Source organism: Syngnathus acus, chromosome 5 (genome assembly GCF_901709675.1).
Source record: "Syngnathus acus chromosome 5, fSynAcu1.2, whole genome shotgun sequence".
In the NCBI taxonomy this organism is placed as follows: Eukaryota; Metazoa; Chordata; class Actinopteri; order Syngnathiformes; family Syngnathidae; genus Syngnathus; species Syngnathus acus.
This window is the reverse complement of record NC_051091.1, coordinates 5,461,560-5,484,998: the sequence shown is the minus strand read 5'-3', so window position 1 is coordinate 5,484,998 and position 23,439 is coordinate 5,461,560. Positions and strand designations below refer to the sequence as shown.

General features: G+C 44.0%; 2 protein-coding genes and 1 long non-coding RNA gene across 3 annotated transcripts in view; 1 reads left to right on the top strand and 2 right to left on the bottom strand.

Annotated features, from left to right (window-relative positions):
* Nucleotides 1–231: 231 nt before the first annotated feature.
* On the bottom strand, nt 232–6,541 carry LOC119122573 (mucin-5AC). The gene is made up of 3 exons (XM_037250932.1): nt 6,210–6,541; nt 4,333–4,574; nt 232–3,524 (listed from the first exon to the last, which is right to left on the bottom strand). The coding sequence occupies exons 1-3, from the start codon at nt 6,226–6,228 to the stop codon at nt 2,160–2,162; spliced, it is 1,626 nt and encodes a 541-aa protein (XP_037106827.1). The 5' UTR covers nt 6,229–6,541; the 3' UTR covers nt 232–2,159.
* On the top strand, nt 5,363–18,860 carry LOC119122576. Its single transcript, XR_005097914.1, has 3 exons — nt 5,363–5,373; nt 12,368–12,373; nt 18,695–18,860. It is a non-coding gene; the product is annotated as an uncharacterized LOC119122576 (long non-coding RNA).
* dlgap4b (discs, large (Drosophila) homolog-associated protein 4b) overlaps nt 7,083–23,439 on the bottom strand; it is a 50,356-nt gene continuing 33,999 nt past the window's right edge. The window contains 18 exon segments of the mRNA XM_037250934.1: nt 7,083–10,177; nt 10,179–10,208; nt 10,210–10,276; nt 11,537–11,672; nt 11,675–11,711; nt 12,695–12,738; nt 12,741–12,784; nt 13,260–13,266; nt 13,346–13,707; nt 13,709–13,834; nt 14,419–14,507; nt 15,337–15,758; nt 19,060–19,212; nt 19,426–19,678; nt 20,075–20,225; nt 20,791–20,892; nt 21,636–21,850; nt 21,989–23,238. Coding sequence (XP_037106829.1) covers nt 9,998–10,177; nt 10,179–10,208; nt 10,210–10,276; nt 11,537–11,672; nt 11,675–11,711; nt 12,695–12,738; nt 12,741–12,784; nt 13,260–13,266; nt 13,346–13,707; nt 13,709–13,834; nt 14,419–14,507; nt 15,337–15,758; nt 19,060–19,212; nt 19,426–19,678; nt 20,075–20,225; nt 20,791–20,892; nt 21,636–21,850; nt 21,989–23,185 — 3,615 coding nt within the window. The 5' untranslated portion in view covers nt 23,186–23,238 and the 3' untranslated portion in view covers nt 7,083–9,997.

The following is a 23,439-nucleotide window of genomic DNA, read 5'->3' as shown; positions in this document are numbered from 1 at the left end:
AGTCTACTGCAATTGTATCTTTTGTAAGGTAGAAAATAAAATTTCCCTGCACTGAAAATGTTCCATTTGGGACAGAGTGAGACTGATTTGAAATATACTAGTTAATGTCCAGTCATTTTTGGCTATCTAGTGGCCCAAAAATGACTACGGAAAAGCTATCGGTTAACATGCTAGATGCTAGAATTGACATCAAATGTCATCTGGATTATTTTCAAAATGCCACAACACTGATGATTTATGAAAAACTGAGCTTTTATTTCTTTGAAACGCTTATACAAAACACACAAAGTTTAAGGCATATATTGCACAAACTATTGAGCTCATTTATATGTATAAAACAAAACGGGGTTTAAGGCACAGAAACCCGTCATACTGCTAACGGTCAGGAACATCATTAAGATTTTCTGAATGGGTTTGGCAGTGAGGAAATGACAATGTTTGAGATAAATATGTCATTACCAAACTAAAACGCCTTGACCTTGAAAATATTTACATACAAAAACAACTTTCTCCAACTGGAATGTCAAGCATCTAAAACATACAAAATCATGCTATCTAAAACCTGTTCATCTAATTCTTTTGACCAGACATCTCTGGAATCACAAGCCACATCCATGTAGTAGTAAAAATAAAAAATAAAATACTACTTTAATACTTAGTTCGCTACGCAAAACCTAATCCTGGCGTGACCTGTGTAAAATGAGGTATACATGCACATCCATTGACAACATGAACAAACCTGAAAAGAACAAAGGAATGAGATTCAATGTGAAAAAACAGCGAGAAGGAACTGGATAGGCAAAAAAACAAACAAAAAAAAACGAATTCATCTTTCAGCACATGCAACGTACATAATGGTACAAACTGGCCAAATGTTCAAGGACTCTGGTAAACAGGAACCTCACAATTCCGCTACAGTATCTCTATGATGTCGACATTCAGTCGCACAAATATATTGCAGTTATTCTAAAGACAGTTTCATGGAAACTACAATTTCATGAATGACTGGACATTACTAAACCACAGATGAGTGGGGGGGTGGGTGGTGGGATATATATGCAATATGCCTTAATAAACATTTGTCAGCTGTGACATTCAACTTTGGCCAAGTAGAAACAAATGGTCTCAAGAAGATCCGCTCTTGTGTCAATTGCCTCAGACAAAAAAAGGTGCCAAATGTAACCGAGCTGCAAGATAAGCATGATGTCATCAAGCCGCTACGCGATACCGTCATCGACTTCAGTAACAGGCTCAATGTGACCGTCCTTTCATTCCGCAAGCCCCTCAAGGACAATACCGTTGGAATGGACGAGAACTCATCATCGTCATCAAACAGCGCACACAAAAAAATCCTTTGGCTATAAAATACAGACATGGTGACTGTGGAACAAGAAATAAATGGTACAGCATTACTGAAGAGAGACACCATTTACTCCAGTTTACCTCCGTAAGAGAACAAAAATAAGCCAATGAGGATCATTTGAATTATAAAAACGAGGACTATGTTAGTGTAACATTGAGTAAAAACAAATGTAACTAACCCCTGGAACGTGTTTGAACAGCTTTTATACATTCGAGAAAGATTGCTACCGAAGGCATCGCAAACCACACGCTACTTATTTTTGTGCACTGAATGGAATGCTCAGAGTGTTGCTAACAGCGGCTGCGTGATTTTAAAGCACTTAAAGAGGAAGCCAAGTTAAACATTTGCTTTACAAACACAGCACTCTGATCATTATTGCGTTCGTAGATGATTAATAGGAAACAACAAAACCTAACCTGTTTTGGGGGCATCTTGTGGCGGGACCATTTTGCCCACTTGCTGTCGACCGAAACGTAAAGATTCGGCTTGCAAACGTCACATGACGCAACCCATGTCATTGCCAGCTGATAGCAGGTAATCAAAATGGCCACCTCCCGGATTTGATGCTTAATTAATATTGTAACGTAGAACATATCGTAAAAAATATTGTAACTTGACTTTCCCTTAAAAAATACTTGAACCGGCAGCTATTCAAAACAAAAATCATGGATCTGAAATAAAAGTCCTGTATTTCACAGGCACATGCGTCAATGCGATGCGGAGTGGTGATGATTTAAATTCTTTAGCAGTCTGTCCCACTCTTGCCCCCTATAAAAGGTGAGCACCTGCGTTCCGCTCACTGTGTGCAGGCCGTGTGTTGCGGGCCCCACACTGCGCTGGTGATGGGCGCCTTTACTACTTGCAGGGGGCTGGGCTGCCTGGCGTCGGCGTGGACCATGCTCCACATGTTGGGCACCACTGGCGAGTTTCTCTGGGAGCCGCCCCCTCCGCCGCTGCTGGGCGCTGCGGTGAGGTGTGGGGGGAGGCCCAGCAGAGGTGTGACCGTTGAACTCGACGCTTTGAGGAGCTGAGATGGAGCCTGGTCGGAGGTAGCAACCGGTGAGGGGAGAGGGGGAGGCGACGCCGATGAGGCGAAGGGGAAGATGTGGGTTTTGTGGAAGGGCAGGTAAAGCGGGCCTGTGAACGCCGAGACACTTTGAGTGGGAGCGGCTGGCACCAGAGTGACGGCTGCTGGGGAGACCTGGCTTGTGGTGGAGGTAGAACCCGTAGCTGGGACCGAGAATGGCCTGGTCACAGGCACTAGAGGATTATTTGAGGCTGCCGTCGGGTCTGGATCGACGCAAGGCTTCTCAGATTTTGGCTGCCCATACACGGGCACCAAGGTTGGCACGTGAGCTGTGATGAGCTGTGACTGCTTGCAGTCCTCCAATGGACTCCAAATGACTTTGGTCACGGGCATGGCTGACAACCTGGGGGCTGAGACCAGGACTGAAGCTGGTGCAGTTGTGGCAGAAGACTGAGGAGTATCTGGAACTCTGGCTGCCACAGACACCGCCATGGCCTTTTCCATCAGACTTTGGACCCTGCAAGGGTCCAAGACTTGCTGGCGGTCTTCAGGAGGAGGTGTGGGGCCCATGTCGCTAGCGTAAGAGCTACCCTGTGACTCTACCTTCTCAGTCTCTCTCGGAATGCTGGTGTTCTCCTGGATGCGGTTGAGCTTCTCCTGCTCGGCGGCCCTCTGCAGTGCTGCATCAACCAGAAGCCTCAGATCGCTAAAATCTTGAGTGGGCATGAGCTCAGGGGGTGTTGGGGGAGGGGTGTTGAAGAGGCCGCCGGATGGGCTCGTCGTTGCTCCTTGCTCCTCGGCCTCCCTCAGCAGTCTTTGCGTGTCAAGCTTCATCAGCGCCTGAACCGAGCTGTCCTTCCCGGGATAGCCCGCTCCGGTCAGAATAGCTGTGGCGGTGTTGCCGAGGACGCCGAGGTCCAGCGTGGGGGCCGAGCAGATGACAGAGGGGCGCTGTTGAGTGGAGCTGGCGGACGAGTGACTCTCGGGGGAGCTTGCGCCACCGCCGGTGGACGAGTGGCCTTCGCTCTTGCCGCTCAACTTGCGGGAGACGGTGAACTTGGTGGGGTCTTTGCCATCTTTTCGCAACAGGTCAGGCAGGAGACGGCGACGTGCATTAATGAACCAGTTACATATCTGGAAAAGAGGAAGGGATGGACATTGTGATTACGTTTTAGACTGGAGCTTTAAGACTGAAGAGAAAAATGCCTACAATTTTTGTACATGCTCTTGAATACGATTCCAACTAAACTCTGACAAACTATCATTATCCAGCCAAGATTGTGAATAAGCCCTATAATGGTGGGCACCACAAACTTGACCTTTTTGTTTTTCTTTTTTCAAATCAGAGATGCTAGTAAACTTCTCTAACCTGTCATGTTACATAATAACACAATACAATATGTAGTATAGTAATAATTATGAATTAGGGTTAGTTTAAAAATCTGGTGGATTTTTTTACCGAAACTTCATCACTATAAATTACACTGCATGGTAAAATAAGTATTGCTTATATAGGCCAATCTCGGTGTACTGGCAAAAAAACCAGGAATGTCAAAAGTACATTTAAGTCATATGGAGATGTATTTTTAAACATGCCAGTAAGCAATCACTGCCGGGTGAAATCTGGACCATCTAGCATCCTGGTGGTCACTGGATTTTTACCATGCAGTGGCATTAATGGCAAACGTGACCAGACATGACCCAGTTCCTTTTTGTGGTCCAGCCTCCTTAAGACACCATGCCAATAATGAAAGCCTGTGCTCAAAACATTGAGCCACAAAGAGAAGCTAGCCAAATGACATTACAGCCAACCGACTACATGAACATCACTTGCGGCTTATTCGCATCCTTATGATGGTGCGAGAGGAAATACAAAACCGATGATGAACATTCATTAAGCGGGTCGCAAAACAAAGATATCCGTTTAGAATCATCTTGTTACCTGCAGCACGGACAGGTTGGTCTGGCTGGACAAACTGAGTTTCTCCTGTTCCGAGGGATAGGCGTTGAAGCGGTGCTCGTACAGCCAGCTCCTGAGAATTTGCACCGCCTCTTTGGGCAGGTTGCCACGGCGACGGCGCTTCCCGAAGAGTCCCCTTCCTGACAGGTCGAGGGGGGAGCCGTCATCGCTGTCGGACATCGCAGAAGACTGCTCCTGCTCCGTGTGACGCTCTTCTTCCGAAGCTGGGGTGGGAAAAAAGTGTCAAGATCTCAGCAGCGTTCAGGAGGATACTGCATCCGTTACAGACAACTACAAAACAAATGCTCCAAGCTGAAACTCATGCTAATGAAATGCCTTTCAATGATTTGGTATCAGTATCAAGACACTGATGGGCCGTAAAGGTCCACTTAAATCCAAGAGAGCTAGTTCCGTTTTAGAAGTTTGGGTGGTCAGTGGAGGGAATCTCCACTTCAAAATGGAACATGCCTGATCCCATGGGGTGGGCCACAGAATGCACTAAATGTCTCTCTCTCTGCGGCTGAGTGAAACCTGACCCCCAGGGCAGCGCCTGTCTTCACAAAGGAGATTGTGTGCATATCAACATCACAGTGGCTGCTGGCCCAGGAGTCCATTGACCATGCGAGGAAGAAGTAAGCCGTTTTCACTCAAACATTGCTACTTTTTACAATGACTTTTACACTAAACCCACAGTAAAGACTTTAAAATGTGCATGGGAACGCTAATGTGGAGAAGCCCTGCTTCTCTAATTGTGTTGTGGTAGTAGTTAACTTCCCCTTCGTGGGCCACATTCAGGAGTTGGAACATTTCATCTGGTCTGCCACATTCTATAAAAGCAAATAAAACCATCGCCGAACAACTGAAGCTTACTACTACTACTGATTTGGAGTGAAACCTACAGCCTGTGGGCCATATTCAAGACTTGCAAGCATTTGAACCAAGCCTGCCAGACATTCTAAAAACAAATACAACCGAGGGAGGAAATGCTATGAAGATGTAATCTCCAAATGCTCAGAATATATTGTATAACATTCGTGCGTTTCATTTTGTCATTAAATTTTGTTTGGGTCGTCTAATAATTTGGTTAGAAAATTGCTCAAAATTTGATTACACGCTAGTCAATTTGAGGGTTTTTTCTTCTTCTCCAAACTGCTAAAAGTCCAACTAAATGTCCTCTCCTGTTGTTGTTGTCGACCCCTTAAGTCGACCAGCTGCAGCCCGGGCCGCATTGTCTTGTCTGCCATTGGTGGCACCTCATTGTCAAAAGAGACCAAACTTTTTTTGTTTTGTTTACAAGCGCATGCTGCTTTCATATCAGTTCGAGCGCGACCAGCATACGCGAATCACACGAAATCTTACGGTCCTTAACAAAGGAAACAACATCTAAATCATCTTTAATCACGATTGAAAGTCGGTAATGTTTCATTTGACGGACAGGGGGGGGGGGGGGGGGGGGGGAAATCTCAGCATCGCACGAGCCCGTTAGCCGAAACCAACAAGTTTTCATGCTAGCACGTTTTTTCTTTTTTCAAAGACATCCACGTTTGACGGACAGCGTTCAAAAAAAGCGGACGAAATTGTTGTTCGGGACACAAAGGAGGCAGACGGCGAGCCGCATGTCGCTCGGCCAGATGGACACGATGCCTTTGGGCTAAGTGGGCAGCCTCGGGAGATAACTAGCTGGTTAGCTGTCCCTCCACAATTAAAACACAAACACGCCGCATTGGCTGGCGACACGCACGCACGCACACAAAACGCGCATTCCATTCTAAACCAACAGCAAAGACACATTGGGCTCACACAAGAGAGCCAGTCCACGTTTAGAAAGAAAACGTTGAAAATGCCAAAAGTACACTTACTTCGCTTGAATGCTTTCATTCTTTGTTGATGGCTGGCTGGCTGGCTGGCTGGCTGGAAAGCACGCAGCTGTCTCAAGTTGCTGCTGTGGGGAAGCGTGCCCGCGAGACAAACGACGGTTGACACAACAGTACTTCTTCCCACACGCTTCTTTTCGCTCCCGTCTTGCACAAACTTAAACACGTCGCCTTAAAGCTTGCTTCGCGTGAAGAGCTTGGCGCGGTCGGCCAGTTCCCATCCCACTGTTTGCTTTCTTCTGAGGATAAATGTTTCCTTTCGGCGTCGCTTGTTCTATACCTGCACGGCAGCAAGCAGAGCTCTTTGCCAATCTTGACAGTCGCCACTGGAATGGTCCCGCCTTATTGACGGCTGTGGGCCAATCACGACCTTCCGTTTTGCCTCTTTGACAGTTGTCAACCAATCACGACGCTCATCTGGACAACGGCCAGGCTCTGTGTCATCCAAACTGACGGTAAAACCATTCCATTCAAAATGTAAACCCATGAGATTGAAATGCAAGATTTCACCCGAAATAACAATTCTGTTTATTTACCAAAAAAAAAAAAAAAAAAACCCACGCAGGTGTCAACTGGTGCATTTCGACTGACACATTCACGCTTTGTGGGCGGCATGACGTAACACTAAGCCAAATGTTCTTATATAAATTCTAAACGACGTCTTGACTAATCTATTGTGCAACATGTTGGAGGACATTTTAACGGGTTAATGATGTAATCTACATTAAATGCGTGTTTCAAGTTGATGGCCGTGCAAAACAAATTCAACAACACGTATATGACATGGTGATACTATACGGTTTCAATAACGGGGGGAATCACGCCTTATTTACTCCACCCCAATAAACAGCAATGACCTTTTGAGAAAGTAATTCATCATTTTATTGAACCATATGCATTGTATGATCTGAACAAACTTTAAATCGTATAAATAGAGCTACAGTATTGTAAACAATGATATCCATTTATCTAATTTATGTACACAGGTTCATTTTAAGAAGCAGGGGTATGCTAAGAATAATCATTTCAATATCAAATACATCAATCCGCACATATACTTTGAGTGGCATTTGAGACAAAGTTTTTTTTTTAAGGAAAACAAAGCGTCACACACATTTGACGTATAATTATAGTGAAGAGATCTGTTTTCTTATCAGTGCTTACTTTATGAAACAAGTTTTTGCTACATCATCTTTTGTGGTGAGACAGACGTTCTGCCCCTCACCCCAGTAGGACAAAGCAAAGATGCTAATGAACTTGCGAGTCAATAGGCCTTTGGAATACTGTATGTGGGCGGTGGAGGTAAACTAAACACGTCCTTCCTTGCTCTGGTAATAATACGGTTGGCAAATGATTGCAGTCTCCATTTGTGATTACGAAATGAAAAGTGTAATCAACACAAGGACACAGTTGTCCCTGTCTGAAGGTCAAAATACACAATTGCCTAAATCCATTTCAATTTCCCTAAATCTAGAATTGATCAACACGTGATACAAATTGTTTGCCATCATGTATGTGTCATCTAAGGCTTGGTTTGTTTAAAGAATTTCCTGGTGGGCTCAATGAAATACTATTTTTCAACCCCTGGCCTACATTAAGCATATCTGGAGCCATGATTAAACCAATATCAAAAGCTTCAACAGGAAGCACATACCCCAAAGTGAAACCATCTTGGAACTCAGATAAGCTCACTCAGGAAATAGATGTATAGGTGTGTCCGAATGATACTGGATCAGTCAGCCAATTGTGTATTGGAATGAGACCTCGTAGAAATGTATGAGATCACAATATTATCTTTTTGAGATATCCATTTTGTTTTCCAACACACTCTCATTCTGTCATGTTTATGTGCTCATCTCACTTCAACTCAGGCCGACAGATGTGCTCGAGTTCTTATTTTCTTATTCCAAGACAATTTAAATAACTAGTCAGACAACTGTTCCCTACGAGTGAGAAATCAAATCAAGTCAGCGACAGAGATTTAAGCTCAAACAAAAGATGTGGAGGTGATAACGATGCTATTCACCTCAGTCAAAAGGAAGGGACATTCACCCAGGAACGGGCAATTGACACTCCCTAGGCCTTCACTCCACTCATCCCCAGCAGGCAAAGCCAACAGCAAACAAAGGCCAACCATCAAGAAAGAAAGGCGCTCATTGGGATATTTTCAAGTCAAAGCCTCGGGTTGCAGTTTTGGGCTTGAAGGTGCAGGTGAGAAAGAAAGCAATGGAATGACAGCATCGTCTGAACCCGTTAGCCATGGGAAATTTGTTTACCATCTGCAGAGATAAAACTGGATTGGAAGACGTGTCAACAATTGAGTTTGTTTGCAGTGTTGACTTGAGGAGGGGCCACCATACTTGTAGTGTTTAAGTGAAACGTGTTAAATGTAATATGTCACATGACATGTTGATTTTGGACTAAAAGAAGTGTAACATCTGTGTTTGTTGAAGATCTTTCTACCTCGCATGCTCAGAACACTTAAACCCCTAAAAGGATGTTTACATTTGTCTTAAATTAGTTTTATGCATCAGATGGTGACAGCGAGTTTTATGAACTTTGCAATCTAATTTCATTTCATTCGTTTTGTTTTGCATGGCAGGAGCTACCTGCTGTTGATGCTATGTTAATGTATGAGATGAATTGGAATGAAGTGAACTCATCTTTGACTGGAGCAGTAAGCAGGTAGCACTGGAAAAAATGATGCAAACACAACCACTAATGCAGTTACTATTTTAATTAAATAGGCTTTCTTTAAATTAAAAGAGGGCAGGTTAGTTGCACAGAAATAAGATGAATTTGCTTGAGTGTTAAGAAGAAAATGTGTTATTGTAAAATGAGAAGCAGAGAGTTAAAAAAAAAAAAAAAACTTCTAAAGTCATGTGTGTTACCAGTATTATGCTGCATACCCAGCCTGGCTTCTAAAAGCCCCGAACATACATAGGGGAAATATTAAAATAGAGAGGTGTAAGAAAAATTACAAGAAAATTAAAAAAAAAATCTCAAACTGTGGCAATTGTTAGTACTAATATTCGCAACCTGAAAATACCGTTTTGAGATTCTCATCACATGAAGATATGTGTTCACTAAAAAGCATGAAAAACTAACCTGTATAAATTCTTACCGCTGCTCTTTGACACAAAACCATTTGACAGACACATACGTGCTAGCAACTATATAAACACCCCTTCAGAATTGGCTTTTTGTCATCTGACAAAATATTCAGAACCTCATCTACAGTAAGTCGAGCCTTAACAAACCAAAAAAGAAACCAAAACAGTGCAAGGAAGACGTAGACGCAAGCAAGTCGGTCTTGTGTACTTTGTATGTTGGCCACAAGGTGGTGTCGTACGAAGCTACAAAATGGCCAGTCTGGGTAGAAGGGCGACAACAATGGAAAGCAGAAAAGCAAAACAAATGCTCAACTGTGTCCTTTAAATAGATCTTATAGCCAATATAGAAGAACATTTTAAACAGTCTTTCAAATATACTTTGAGGATGTGGATGGAAATACGCTTATTAACTTAATATTGTGTCTTGATAAATATTGTAAATCTGTGGAGGTTTTCAATGGCAGGTTTCTAACAAGTACACAAAAGTTATATTTATGTGTTTGATGCCATACATAAAAGTCAACCCCCACCCCAGTCAAGGAAGTATTGGCCTCTCCTCCCCCAACTCGATACCTCTTGTCATTCGCATTGGCCAAGTGTCACCTGGCTCTCCCTTTACAGGTATTTTTCAGTGACACTTATCCGTCCAATAATCTGACCTTACATTTCCTGTCTTTCACTGGTCTCCCTCAAAGGCGGGGTCTGTGCTTCTGGAACGTAGATTTCAATGCTGTCTGCGCTCTCGGTGGCCGAGTTCTGGCGGAAAGAGGCGGCCTTCTTTGCGGCCAGCAGACGCCTGCGGGCCTCTTGCCTCTGCTTCTCCGCCGAAGCCCGAAAGAAGGGGTGTGGAAGAGGAGTCGGCGCTTTTCTCCGCGGCCCAGCGACGGCCGTCCTTTAGCGGCCTTCCTTGACGCCGGAGTGGGCGCCTTTCTCCTCGTCCTAGAAAGAGCGACGACACATGACAGACAGAGGCAGGGAGTGATGAGAAATGAGACACAAAGGCAAAAAGAGCGTCTTGGGAAGCCTACACCAGATTTGACAGACAGGACTTGGACATATATCTATTTTTTAAACATATCTGGTATACGGAAGAGGATTAGGGCCGGTGAAGAAGAAAAAAAAAAAGGGGGGGACAGGATTCTGACTTAAGAAAAATCAGAATCCTGTCATCCCCCCTTTTTTTGGCCCTAATCCTCTTCTGTACTGGTAGATTTAAGTGACTCAAAAAAAAGACAGTACAATTATAGACAATTGGCAAACAGTAACAGTCAGTGAAAAATGTTCGACACAAATGGTAACATGAACTGATGAACATGAGTTCAAATCACAACAGAACAAGACACATTGCAAGGCAACATAAAGATTACGAAAGGGCATTAAAAAAAAAATCTGATTCCACGGAAAAATTGATCAATTAATCACAATGAATTAATCAATGGATCAGGTCAATTACTGCTTTACTACAACTAAAAACATTTATTTTTGATGGCAAGTTTAGGAGGCAGAGAAAATGTCTGTTTTTCTGCAATCAAACTTATGCCAAAACGCAAATGTTAATAAATGTTATCTATGGCGTAATAGGACGTTTTGACGCTGTAACATTGTGAGCAAAATGTTCGAAACACAGCCACAGTTTAGCAACGATTTAGAAGCTATCGGTAATAAATGTAAGCTATTGTAAATCACTAACGTTTAGCGGTGTTGCCGAGCAAACACGTGTATAGTACGACTATGGCCATGTTTCTGGACAATGTAAACGAACCAACCAAAGTAGTGAAATCAGCGGTTTAGTGTAGACTTCGCATGCCCGTTCCGACACAAACACACCCCAGACTAAGTAAATAGTTACAAACAAACGCTAACATAGACACAAGCACAAATATTTGACAGAAGGAGCAAGAGCAAGAGGTTTCACCTGAGTCAGAACATCTTGGCCATGCTCCACTACAACCACAACACATGCATGCTCAAAGCGGGGCTCCAAGACACACCAACAACTGCCCGCTTTGAGATGAATTCCTCCATGCATCTTTTCCGGTCCCTTTTTTATTTGTTCTTTATAGTATATCCCACATACGGATGTGGGGTCAAAGGGGAGTCAAAAGAACGAGAAATGGCGGTGGTGGTGGGAGGAGAGGAGGCGCGTTGCGGCGGCTTCCTACCCCAGCCAGGGCACTGGGCAGCAGGGGTGGGAAGTACCTTCCGCTCAGAGGGGTGACGGTCGGATCCCCGCAGGATAGCACCGGCTGCAGTCATTAGACTTGCGATGTGTAGAGGTCATCGAACTTGAGGCTGATGTCCTCGATGGACAGTTGCAGCAGGTCCCAGAAACCGCCAGGTCCTGCGGTGTGGGCCGAGGATTGATGTTCACATTCTGGCCGAAGAGATGGAGATGGAATGATAAAAAGATTAAGACGTGCAGGAGGGAGCGTTGCATGAAATAGATCAGGCTCATTAATAGGTATTTGACCCTAGATCATGAAATATCCGTGTCGTGTAGTAAGCTATGTAGCACATTTATTTATTTATTGATGCTCAGCTGTCAGTTCACGGTTACATGTGAATATTTTTGCACATTGTTTTTCCTCGTGTGCTGCTGCTACCCACTGTTGTAAAAAAGATTCCTGATTTCAGAGTGAACGACGAGATCATTTGTTCTATTCTATGCTTGTTTTTGTCTGTTCAAGATTAAAAAATACTGAGGAATACAGCGCTTCACAGTCCTCATAATTCCTTGACTCACATACACGCTACTTAAATATTCGCCACTGGAGGGCGTCATGCTATAGCTTGCTAAAAAACAGGTTCCAGCATCTTGTTTTCTTTTTTTTAACATGTGTTTTTGAGGTAAATTACGGATTTGTATGAATAATCAAGGTAATTATGGTAAAGATGTCCATCAAATCATGCTGATCTGGCAAGCTGAGTTACACATTAAGTACACTTCATATTTGGGAGAAAATGGAAACTGCAAGGCAGGAGCTTACCTTCTTGTTGTGATGAGACAGTTAAACTGCTATTTGGTTTAAGTATCGCGTGTTGCAGTTGGCTTCATTTTCCATAACGCACGACACGTCAGTCGAAAAGACTTAAGGGTTTATTATAAGCTCCTTTTATTTGAGTGATTGGTGGTTCACCATAAGCTCCCCCCACAAAGTGAAACATAATGTCTAATAGGGGGCATCAACATCACACCGTTTAAATTTTTACTCGGGTCCAATAATATTTTTCTTTTGCCCTAACATTTTGATGTTTTCCTATTTAAGGAGCTGTTTGATGGACCCAATAAAATGTTTGTAATGCGAGCCTGTATTTGTGTCAGTTTGATGTGGGCATCAGTGCCTAGGCAAAACCTACCAAGTTTTGTTCACACAGCCCCCGGAACTGCTGGAACTTCTGGACATTAAAAGTTGGGCGCTTCCCACTGCACTGCGGACTTTAACAACACTGAGAGCCCAACACAAAGAAGACAGGTCATCTTAGTGTCCACAAAATATGGTCATCACAGTTGTCTTGTAAATCCTGAGATGTGTATGTGCAATGCGATGCTGAAGTGAGTATGTTGGTGGACGGAGTGGGAGGAATTTAATCGTATTTGGACAATCTTTATCCTCTTTGAAGTCATTTAATCTTATATACAGGAGATAGTCAAGCCATGGCCAAGTGGGTTGTTGTGTCAAAAGTAGGACAACCAACAGTTCTGCTGTATTGTAATCACTGGATCTGGATTACAAAGTTACGATAACAAAACTTGACATTTTTCTACAGGTTGCTCACTTTTCGTTTTTGTCAGGATAACGCGCTAATTTAATCTGGATTGTGCAATCTGGGGATTACAGTCGTGCTTGTGTGTAGCTGCGGGTATTACAGCTCCATTCCTCCTCCATGTGTGGATCTCTGACAGAGCGCTCTGAGGCAAAACCTGAGAACTGATCAGCGACCCACATGACCAAGTTGTCTCCAGATGAATAGTCAATAGTCAATGCAAATGGAGGCAGGAGACCTTACCTTCATCTGAGAGTTGGTTGTCTTTGGTCTCCTGATCCATCTGCTGGCACCACCCTTCCATTCGTCCCGTTTCAGCCTGCAGTAGCTTCAGGAACCAGTGGCCATCCCTCCGACATAGTGTGCCCCCTCCACTAACACTCTGGGGAGCAATGCTGCTACTCCCATTCCCACTCTCTAGCCAAGGATCTGGGGGAGGTAAGGATGAGGGGTCCAGGGCCGGGTCGAGGCTTTCTGAGAAAGAGGAAGAGCTACTTCGTGTGGTGGAGCGGTTGAGGAACTGCCTGGGAGGCGGAGGGGAGGAAGCGTCACCCGTGGTGTCGCCGTTGTCTAAGGAGTCCTGTTCAGGAGGGGAACTCAACGATGGCTGCCATACTGACCATGACTTTCTTGTCAGTGGGTGTGGCCTGACTAATGTGGGGAACAGCAGAGGTGTCCTGTTTATCTGAGTCTGTGTCCTGTTTGGAGGCCATGCTGGAATGGTGACCAGGCCTGAAACAAACATGGTGACATTATAGAACAAGTACACAACAAAAAAGATCAGCAGGCAAATTAATCAGAAATTGTCATTCTTGGGGCTTAAAGTGATCAACAAAGTCTGACAAACAACAGAACAAAAGTCTACAAATATGCAAGGGGAAAATAAATAATGACAAATGGGGAGTTAGAAATCTTAAATACAAACATGAAAATATGACAAATCCAGTTCGATGGGCAAATGCTGTCTGTTGAACACACAATAGTATGGACAAAAGTATCGAGTCAATATCAATGACATAATCAACGATTAGACCTCTTAGTGCCTTCTAACTATAGATGAGTTGTTTTACAAATACATTTTGGACAATTCTAGCATTGTAGGTATTTTTAATGCATGAGCGTCTCAATCCTTTTGCCCATATACTAGTGTCGAGACTTTGTTTTGAGAGATTCATTCTAGAATAAAAAATGATATTCCTAACTGTTGAGCCCAAATATAAACAGCCCAGAATGTGCTTTTAATGAACAGACAGATTTGTGTGTGCAGCTATAATATAAATTCCTCACGTTGTTACAAGGACAGGAAGAGGACTTACTGCCACCCGTCCTCCACCTGTACTCCGATGGACTGAAACTTGGCTGGGGGTGGGCTCTCCTCTTGCGGAACTTCTTGTATACAGTCAACCTCAGGACAGAAAATGACACCAAATTATTATTTCATGAAGGATTTCACGATGCCTGGAGTGAAAACACTTGCATCAAGTGATTTCAAGCACCCGTTTGTGATTGCTTCACTTTTAAAATGTCACGCTCCATTGTTATTCCGCTTTTGTGTTGTTACTGCGTAGTCATTGGAAAATGGAGGAAGGGAGTGTTGTTTAAGGACGCACAGAGCAGGAAAAGCCACAGTTGGATATTATGTGCAGCCCTACGATAAATACCAAAAACTGCGAGGACATTTTCCTCGTTGTCCGCAATTCAGGGGTGTCAAACTCCTTTTTGTATCTTCTGCATCATGGTCATAGTTTCCTTTGGAGGGCGATTATAACTATCAACCCAAATAAATATATGAACTTTTCACATTATATAAAGTATAGGCTACACAACAAACTGACCAATAACAAGTTTTGAAATCGGAGACTAGTAAAAACAGTTCAAATTCAAACAAAGATGAATGTAATAAAAATTGCTAGCATCATCTCTATTTTTTTAAAAGTGAAGACAATTTGCAATCTTAGTATTGACACATAAAGTCGATGGGCAATTTTTCTTTGGGGCCAAATATAATTACCCTGTGGGACAAATGTGGCCCGTGGGCCAGGATTTGACACCCATGGTCTACTCTACATCAATATAATTTGATTTTTAAACCTTTGGCATTGCAGAAGATATAGTTACCCAAAACAATTTGTGCCACACAGAGACATTCAAGTACACTAAATATCAAAGTACTTTAAATATCAATATGGGTTGAAGCTTGGCATACTGAGACGTCAGTCCAAAACGTAATCTACCTGGATGCCGATCGAAGAGAGTTTCCGTCTAGGCACGGGGACCACAAGAGGCTCGTCGGCAGAATTATTCAATCCCGACCTCATGGACTCATGCAGGATTAAACTCGAGTCGCTGGTTTCCGTGGAAGCGTTGGCCGTGCTCGGGACGAGCGGCTCCCGGGGGATGGCGATGGGAGTAGGGATGATGTGCGGAGGGCGAGGTAATCCCCGGGCCAGGCTGTTGGCGCGAGTGCTATCGAGGCTGTCGGACGAGTTGCTGTGCGCGTGGCTGGACTGGCTGTTGACCTCTGACCTTTGCTCCAGGTAATTGTCTTGAGCCGACTCGGTGCTGCTCTGTACCGTCACGGAGATGAATGGTTTGGAGGTCGTGCGGGGCGGTACGGGCGGCGGAGCGGTCTTCCTAGAGGTGGTGATGCATGAGACTGCAGAAAGAAAGACAAAAAGTGAATCACAAGACACATTTTCATGTTGTCTCGACCGCCACGGTATCACATCTCCTTTTAACTGTCCGTTTTATGCCTGATGATGAAAACGGATTTAATGAAACGCCTTCAAAAGGTCAATCCGATAAATCAGCAGAATGTCTGCTTCACAGATTTCAAAGTGTGCCAATATATGCAGGCAAAGTCACCTTCCATGTATCACATAGACCTCCTGACCTTTTCAAAAGTCTCAGAATACACGTGAGCGGCTGTGAAAATACCCAAACAAAAGACTCGCTGTGCCTTTTAATCCACTCAATGGCTTCATCATAACATCACAATGCGTGTCTGACCGAACCAGAACGAATGACTAATACAAATGTGACAACCACAGTTTGGAGTATCTGGGATTATCTGATTCGGATTAAGTGACACACTGCACCACCCTTGGAGACTCAATGATGAAAATTATTGAACTGAATGTCAAAGAAAAATATCGCATATGAGAATCTCTTTTGGAATGCTCTTTCCATTCCAGTATGCTAATGAGCAGATTAACAATGCCTGGAGTTGTTACACAATATGAGAGTTGCCCAACATGGACTCCATGTGTACATGCCACCAACTAGTGAAGCAAAATTGGTGTACTGCAATGTACTCTTGGCCTCTTGCATGGAGGAGACTTGCCAGCATCTGACCATCATGCTGCCTGAGCCATGATGTCAATCTAGATAGCTGCCCTGAGGTGTAACACGTGCCATATGATGCCATCTTCATTCTACACAAATGTGCAGAAACTGCCCCCCCTCCACCCAACTTCTCAAAATCACATTATCCTGGGCACAAACACAACATGATAAAACAGCTCAGTTAAAATATGCTGCTACCACTGGGGTTTCTTTCCTCCACAGATCAGCCAAGAAACTAATGAGCCAAGGCGAAGTTCCATGGCGTTGCAAATCGTTTACAAAGGGGGAGAGGGATGAATAAAGTGAAAATGTTGGATTTGATTCAGACACTGTCTTGTATCTCTTAGCAACTCCAACCTCAACAGCTGTGGAGTCAAAACAAAAATGTTTGTTCCAGTGATGACTATTTACAAAACTGGCAAAGCTGGACAGAATATTAACACCACAAAAAAAGATAAAGTGAAAATACGTACTAAAGGCTAATTTGATAAATTAGTGAAATTCCTGAGAAGGGAATCTGGCAACCCAAACAAACAGGTGCTTTGTGCCAAAGTGTGCCGAGTGGAATCTGTAGAGAGCACTGAGTAGTGCTGTCAAGATGACTAGACAGTGGTGCTGTTGTTTTGCCCCAAATGTGATTTTCAACGCTGGAAAACAATTAGCAGGAAGAAGCTTGAGCATCTAAAACATTTCCAACAACTCCTCAACTGTGGGTAGGGAATCATTTTTGGTTTGGTTCAGCAGGAATGACATGATTGATAGTCAAAACCTCCCAGGTTGAGCTTCTGCTTTATTTAAATTTTAATTAAATCTTATGTAGGTTATCAGATTAACTTTTTTTAAAACCTTAAATGACTGTTAATGATGTTACTCTTAATTGACTATTCATTTTATTTAAGGCAATAACAGCACATTGAAGAAAGCTTTTGGGGAAAAAAGGGGTTTGTCCATTTACATGAAATAATGTCAGTGCTAGTTTGCAACAATTGTGTTGCCCTTATGTTAGTTGGTCTCAGACAATATGCAAGAACAATGAAACACAAAAGCTTGATTGTGCTGCTCTATTTAACGGTTTAACATTGCTTGCCAAGTCGTCTGCACTTCTGTATTGTTTAATCTAATGACAGCCACAAAACAATGGTAACTTTGCCAGAAAGCGTGACAATCTATCCTCATTGTCACCATAATGATCACCCCATTAGATAATAGCATAATCCACAATATTCTGCTTGAATCACATGTCAACAACCAAGCACGTACAGTGATTTTATTTTAAATGTGACTTAAGACATAGGAAAATCATGTTGAAAAACTTTTTGGGGTAATTAAAACGTCAAAATACCAAATGACGAAATATTTTTAATAGCTAAGAGGAGATCTAAAATAAATATAAATACCATATTCCTCAAATCAAACATGTAAACATAAAGGTGTATTGCTTTTAATCTCAATCCCCGTTAAATAGCGCATCCGTAAATAGAATATTCTATTTAAATAGAATATTCTATTTAATGATGCGCTATTTAATAAAATATTTTATTTCTTACCTTTCACTCAGACGCACAAGCAAAAGCAAAGCGTGACAGTCTAAAGAAGTTGTCAATTCTTCAGGAACAATTTGACGAGTGACAAAAGACGTCTGGTTTTGTTTTCCTTTTGTTTGAAACCCGAAAGTCTGTGAGTGGGCGTGGTAGCATTGGGAGTGTTGTATTCAAGTTTACCTCGGTCTCATGAAAACTACTTCTAAATGATGTCACTATTTTAAGATATTTGTGTATTCAGAATATGCAAACAAATACTATAATAATTAAAATAAATTCCGGCACTATTGCATGGAAAGATAATATCAACGAAAATGCTTACAATCAATTGGATGAAAATTTCCGAAATACGTGAAAGCAACACTTCATAGTGTGACTTGCGGTGAAGAGCGCCGTCATGTGGATGTTAATAATCCTGTCAGCAAACGCTGAAGTCACGATAAAGTGAAACTGTGCCAAATAGTGGTTGCCAGCCAAATAGCAGCCACATCCGTCGGCATTTAAAGCTCAACATATCCAATAAATCGAATAGAGTCGTATATTTGCATTGGAAATCCACACATTTGTTATTGTATTACAGATTGCAGTCGTGTAAAGCAATGAATTACACTGAAAGCTGTTTAAAAGTTTCCCTATTTATCTCTTTTTAAGAGGAAGCTGATCCAGTTACAAATATCTTACGGTGACTATTCAATATTATTTGGAGATTGTAGATAATTGCATGATTGTGTATTGTGCTAAAAGAATGTCCCGCACGGCTACCGTAGCTTAGACGGAAAAGCTCCTCATCGCTCCCCGGATGTAACGCAACCAAGTGATAGATTTTGTTCTCTGGATCCTCGTGTGAGTTTATTAAACTGCTGTCCTCTGAACGTATGGTGCTTGCCTCGACGCACATAACGACAGAGATGAATAAACGAGCGTGAAAATCCCAACAAGTCACCAATAATGTGATTGTGAACCATAGAAAGTTTGTGATGTGAACACCAGCAAATCACCAACCAATTGGGCCTTTAGATTAGATGCAAACTGGGTTGAGGATGGGTAGAGGAACTGTCTGGACTTTGTTACCTGTGTGTGTGGGTATGATGCGTGGTCTGTCTGCCCCCAAACGCTGCAGAAAAATTGCAAGTTGTTTCTCCTTTGGAGCTTTGTCCAAGCCAGTGGCTATCAGGTAAGAGCCAAACTGTTCTTTCCATGTCTTCCACTGTGTAGAAAGGCCGTCTAGTATGGGCAAAAGAGGCTACATTTGAACTAAAACTCTGGTGTGTGTGTGTGTGGGTGGGTGGGTGTGTGTGTACGTGTGTGCATTTTACTGGTCCCACTCACTCAATTTCTCAAACTATGTCATCACTTAAAATAAAGCTACTCTCCTCTTCCTTCCTTTTTGGATGGGTTAACCGATTGGAAAACTTGTACTACTGGTTCATGACTCACCAGTGCTGGTGCCGTAGGTACGAACAGTGGTGTCAGTTGGCGGAAGCGAGCCTGAGTCGATGGAAGCCACGTCGTCATCTTGAGAGCAACCCGCCTGGATGGCTCTCAGGTAGCTGTGGCTGCGCGAGCGGAAGCAAGAGGGCATGGGCAGGTCTGGAGGCTCTGGGATGTCCTGGGAATGCGAACGGGAATCTCGGAATGTGGAGTCAGAGCTACGGTCCTCATAATGATGACTCATGTCCAGCTCCCGCAGCTGCACGGAAGCAGAAAGAAGCAGAAGAGATTGCTGCACACATTCAGTTTATGGTCAAATTTTGAAATCAATACGCCCTCCCTCCCTCCCTCCCTCCCTCCCTCCCTCCATCCATCCATCCATCCATCCATCCATCCATCCATCCATCCATCCATCCATCCATCCATCCATTTTTCCGTAGGAACTTAGTGTATCCTTAGAGATCACTTTATCTAGAGTGGGAAAGTCTATTCAGAGATATCTTCATGAAATATTCATCTTGTACTTTTATTAAGTGGGAAAAAATATTTGCCAAGCAAAGCAGAGAAAAATAAATTGCCCCAGGAATGCAATTTTGGGACTGTCTCACTTGGCTTACTAACATCACATCAAATGCAACAATTTGGAAGCACTGACCTGCCCCATCCGGCTTCGTCTGCCCAATGTGCTGCAGGCATGGCTGAAGTCGTCATCATCCCAGTGTGGCACAGGTGAGCCCGTACCCCCAATGCAGTCAAGGTTGTCCAGGCTGCGGTTATTGGCGAGCTCTCGGAGAGCTGGAAGACAGCTGCAGAAAAAAAAAAAAATCAAAATGCGATATCACAAGAACATGCTTGGGCAAAGAAAGCGTAAACAACCAATGTCAATATATGATGAGGGGGAGGCAGCAGCAGAGGAAATCCAAGATCAGCAATGTGGCAATTGAAATAAAGAAAAGGACAAGTCCATGATTTCCTCATTATGTGGCCTCCATTTTTCAATTTCAATCCATCCCTTACAAAAGTATTTTACAAACTTACATGCAAGTAAGTACCCTTGGCTTCCCTCCTAGCAGCATCAGAGCATGCAAAGCTGGTGATGTCAGGTGGCACATGGTCTGCTTATTGAGCCATCATGGTGCCAAACAAGCCAAAGAAGATGGTTATGCTTCCCCAGAGCCAAACTACAGAATTGTAGTTTTCACCTCAAAGTGCTCAGCGGATGGTATTGACAAGCTAGCTGGTGGGCAGCTGTGACTGGTAGCAGGGCATGGTTTTGCCACCTAAAGGAATTTCATACTGACTCGTCTGAATGCGGCAAAGCGACGCAACGGCACACCCCTGACATGTTTCTTATTTGGGCCTATGACTGACCTGCTCATTGACCTGCTCAGTTGGTTGAGGGAGGACACACTGTGGACGGGTGACCACAGGGCATCCAGATCCCCTTGCAAAAAGGAATAATCCAAGGTTCTGCTGCTCATGCCAGCAGGCCACAAGAGAGCCGTGGGTTAGTCATTCATGCGTGTTGACAATACTACACAACATGGGATTACTAAAATCAGAATTCTATCAAGACATCCAAAGGCAGGACAGCACTCTCATGATCTTCGTGGAAGTGTGTAGTGGATGTCATCGTATTTCATTCATAAATAGGACAACAGCGCGAATCATTGTAGACATCAATTGAACACATTATTATTATTATTATTATTATTATTATTATTACTGTCATTGTTACCGAGCCTTTTGTGTTTCTGAGTGCGAGTGCTTCAGTTGCACTATATTTTCATTTCTCACAGTACTGTTATAGAATGTGAATCACAAATACATAATTTATGGGAAGAAAATGGACGCTTGTTTAGCCCCTTTCAGATGTAACGATGTTATGCCTATTAATTCTCTGCACCTTGTATTATAAATTAAACAAGCCAGACTATTATCTACATGTAAATGGTTTTTTAAGTGCCAGTGAGTTTCTGCCTGTTGTCAGTGTGCTCCGAGGAGCGCATTAATTGGACGTTTGCTGTTAAAATGCAGTGTGAGACTCAAACAGGCAGTTTGACTGTCCGATCGGAATTAAATGGAATGTTCGTTGGTTTCAAATGTAACTTTTGATTTAGAGAAAAACTCATCAAATGGTAACTCCCACTTTAATTCATGTATACGAATTAGAATACATATATTTATATAAGGTCTGCTTGCTGTGGTGGCCTTACTTGCGTGGGGGAAGCTGGTCACTCAGAGAATGCTGCGTGGCCCTGAGGTAGCTCTGGCGGCGAGCGGCAGTCTTTGGCGAAGGTTTGGGGCTCCCCTCCGAGTCGTCGCTGTCCTCGATGTCCGCCATGGCTTTCACATAGCTTCCGCTGCGCATGCGCCGACATGGAATTTCATTGGCGCCCCCGCTGCGGCCTAATGAGCTGCTCCAGTCTCCCTGCAGGCAGCAATAAATGGCTAAATTGGGTTTTAAAATTGACACCACACGATCACATCACTTTTGTTTCACGACAGTCCTAAAGAGTCGGGTGAGTACCGTTTAAACCAATTGATGTCCAACGGTGGTTAGACTTACCCTTCGGCCGACCTGCAGGTAGTTGCAGGTCAGTTCTTGTTGGCATGACCTGGACTTGAGCAAGGACCTATCGAGAGTGGCTGAGCCCTTCTGGATCACTTGCCTTGGCTGGCCCATGGTCAGTGCGGACCAGGAGCCTCCTTTCATGTAGTCGCTATCATTCAACAGCACGTTCCGCGCTCCTCCAAGTCCATTTCCTCCTCCGCTCGTAGGCGCAGCAAGCGTCTGATACTTCATGTCATTGCTGGTTTTGGATGAACTGATAGTGTTGTAGCCGCTATGAATGTATCGGTTCTGGCCCGCTTGGCTCTCGTGGCCACTGGAGCGTCCCACAGTCATCATGGCCATGGGGTTGTGGAAGCTGCTTACGTCACTGCTGTCCAAATCATCTGAGCTCCAGTAACCGGACATGTTGGAGCGCGGTCGTCGCTTGGCGGTTGCTTCCGATTTCGTCCCGCGATCTTTACTTTTGGCTCTGCGGTTATGCTTCCCTCCGTCATCGGTGCCCGACGAACCCCCGCCGCTACTTGTTGAGCGTCCGTTGATGTTTCCTTTCATGTGGTGGCTTTCCAGCGACTGGGACTTTGCAAAGAGCTTCTGCACCGAGTGAAGCATGTAACGAATGCGACCGGGACTGTCCGTACGTTGTTTGCCTGCGGCCGCCGCAGATGTTCTATGGAACTGTAAGGTGCTGAAGCCATCCCGACCGCCGGGTAGCTGCTTCTCAAACTCCAGAAGACTGTGTGGTGTTTGGTTCTTGGTCATGTGATGTGATATAGTGGCCGAGCCGCTCGTAATCATGGATGTTCGTCCACTAAGCTCAGCCATGCCCATCCCCGATCCCATGCCCATAGACATGGACGCCCCCAATGTCCCAGTTCTCATTCCACCAATGCCCTCCACAGGCGCGGAGAAGTCCGACGGATCGTAGGAGTTGTAGTGAATCCTGGGGAAGGTGCTGCTGTTGGACAGCTGGTTGTTGAGGGGCAGCAGGCATTCTGGTGGCAGGGAGCCTGAGTTGGCTGATGGGTAAAGATGGGGGTCCATATTGCCATATGGGTCCATTGTCGGGCTCAGCAGGTAAGGACTCCGAGGCATGGTGCCGGTCTTCTGTGCGTAGAGAGCCTCCAAGTGGCCAGAGGAAGGGTCACAGGAGTCAGACAGGTGTCTGGTATGACTGGTCCCCAGGCCTTTCATAATGGCAAGGAGGCCCAATCTTCTAGTAGATCTCCAGACCGACAAGTTGCCTCCTAGACCATAGATGGAAAAAAAGAGAATCAGAATGAAACACACAAAGGCAGTCGTACGTAGTATATTCAGCTCTGCCAGAGATGCACTCCTACACGAGGCAAACCGAATCACAAACAAGCTTTGTGTAGCGCTACGAGGCAAATATTGACAACAATCCGTTGCCTTCAACAATGAACATCTGTTCTAGAAACGAATGGAAC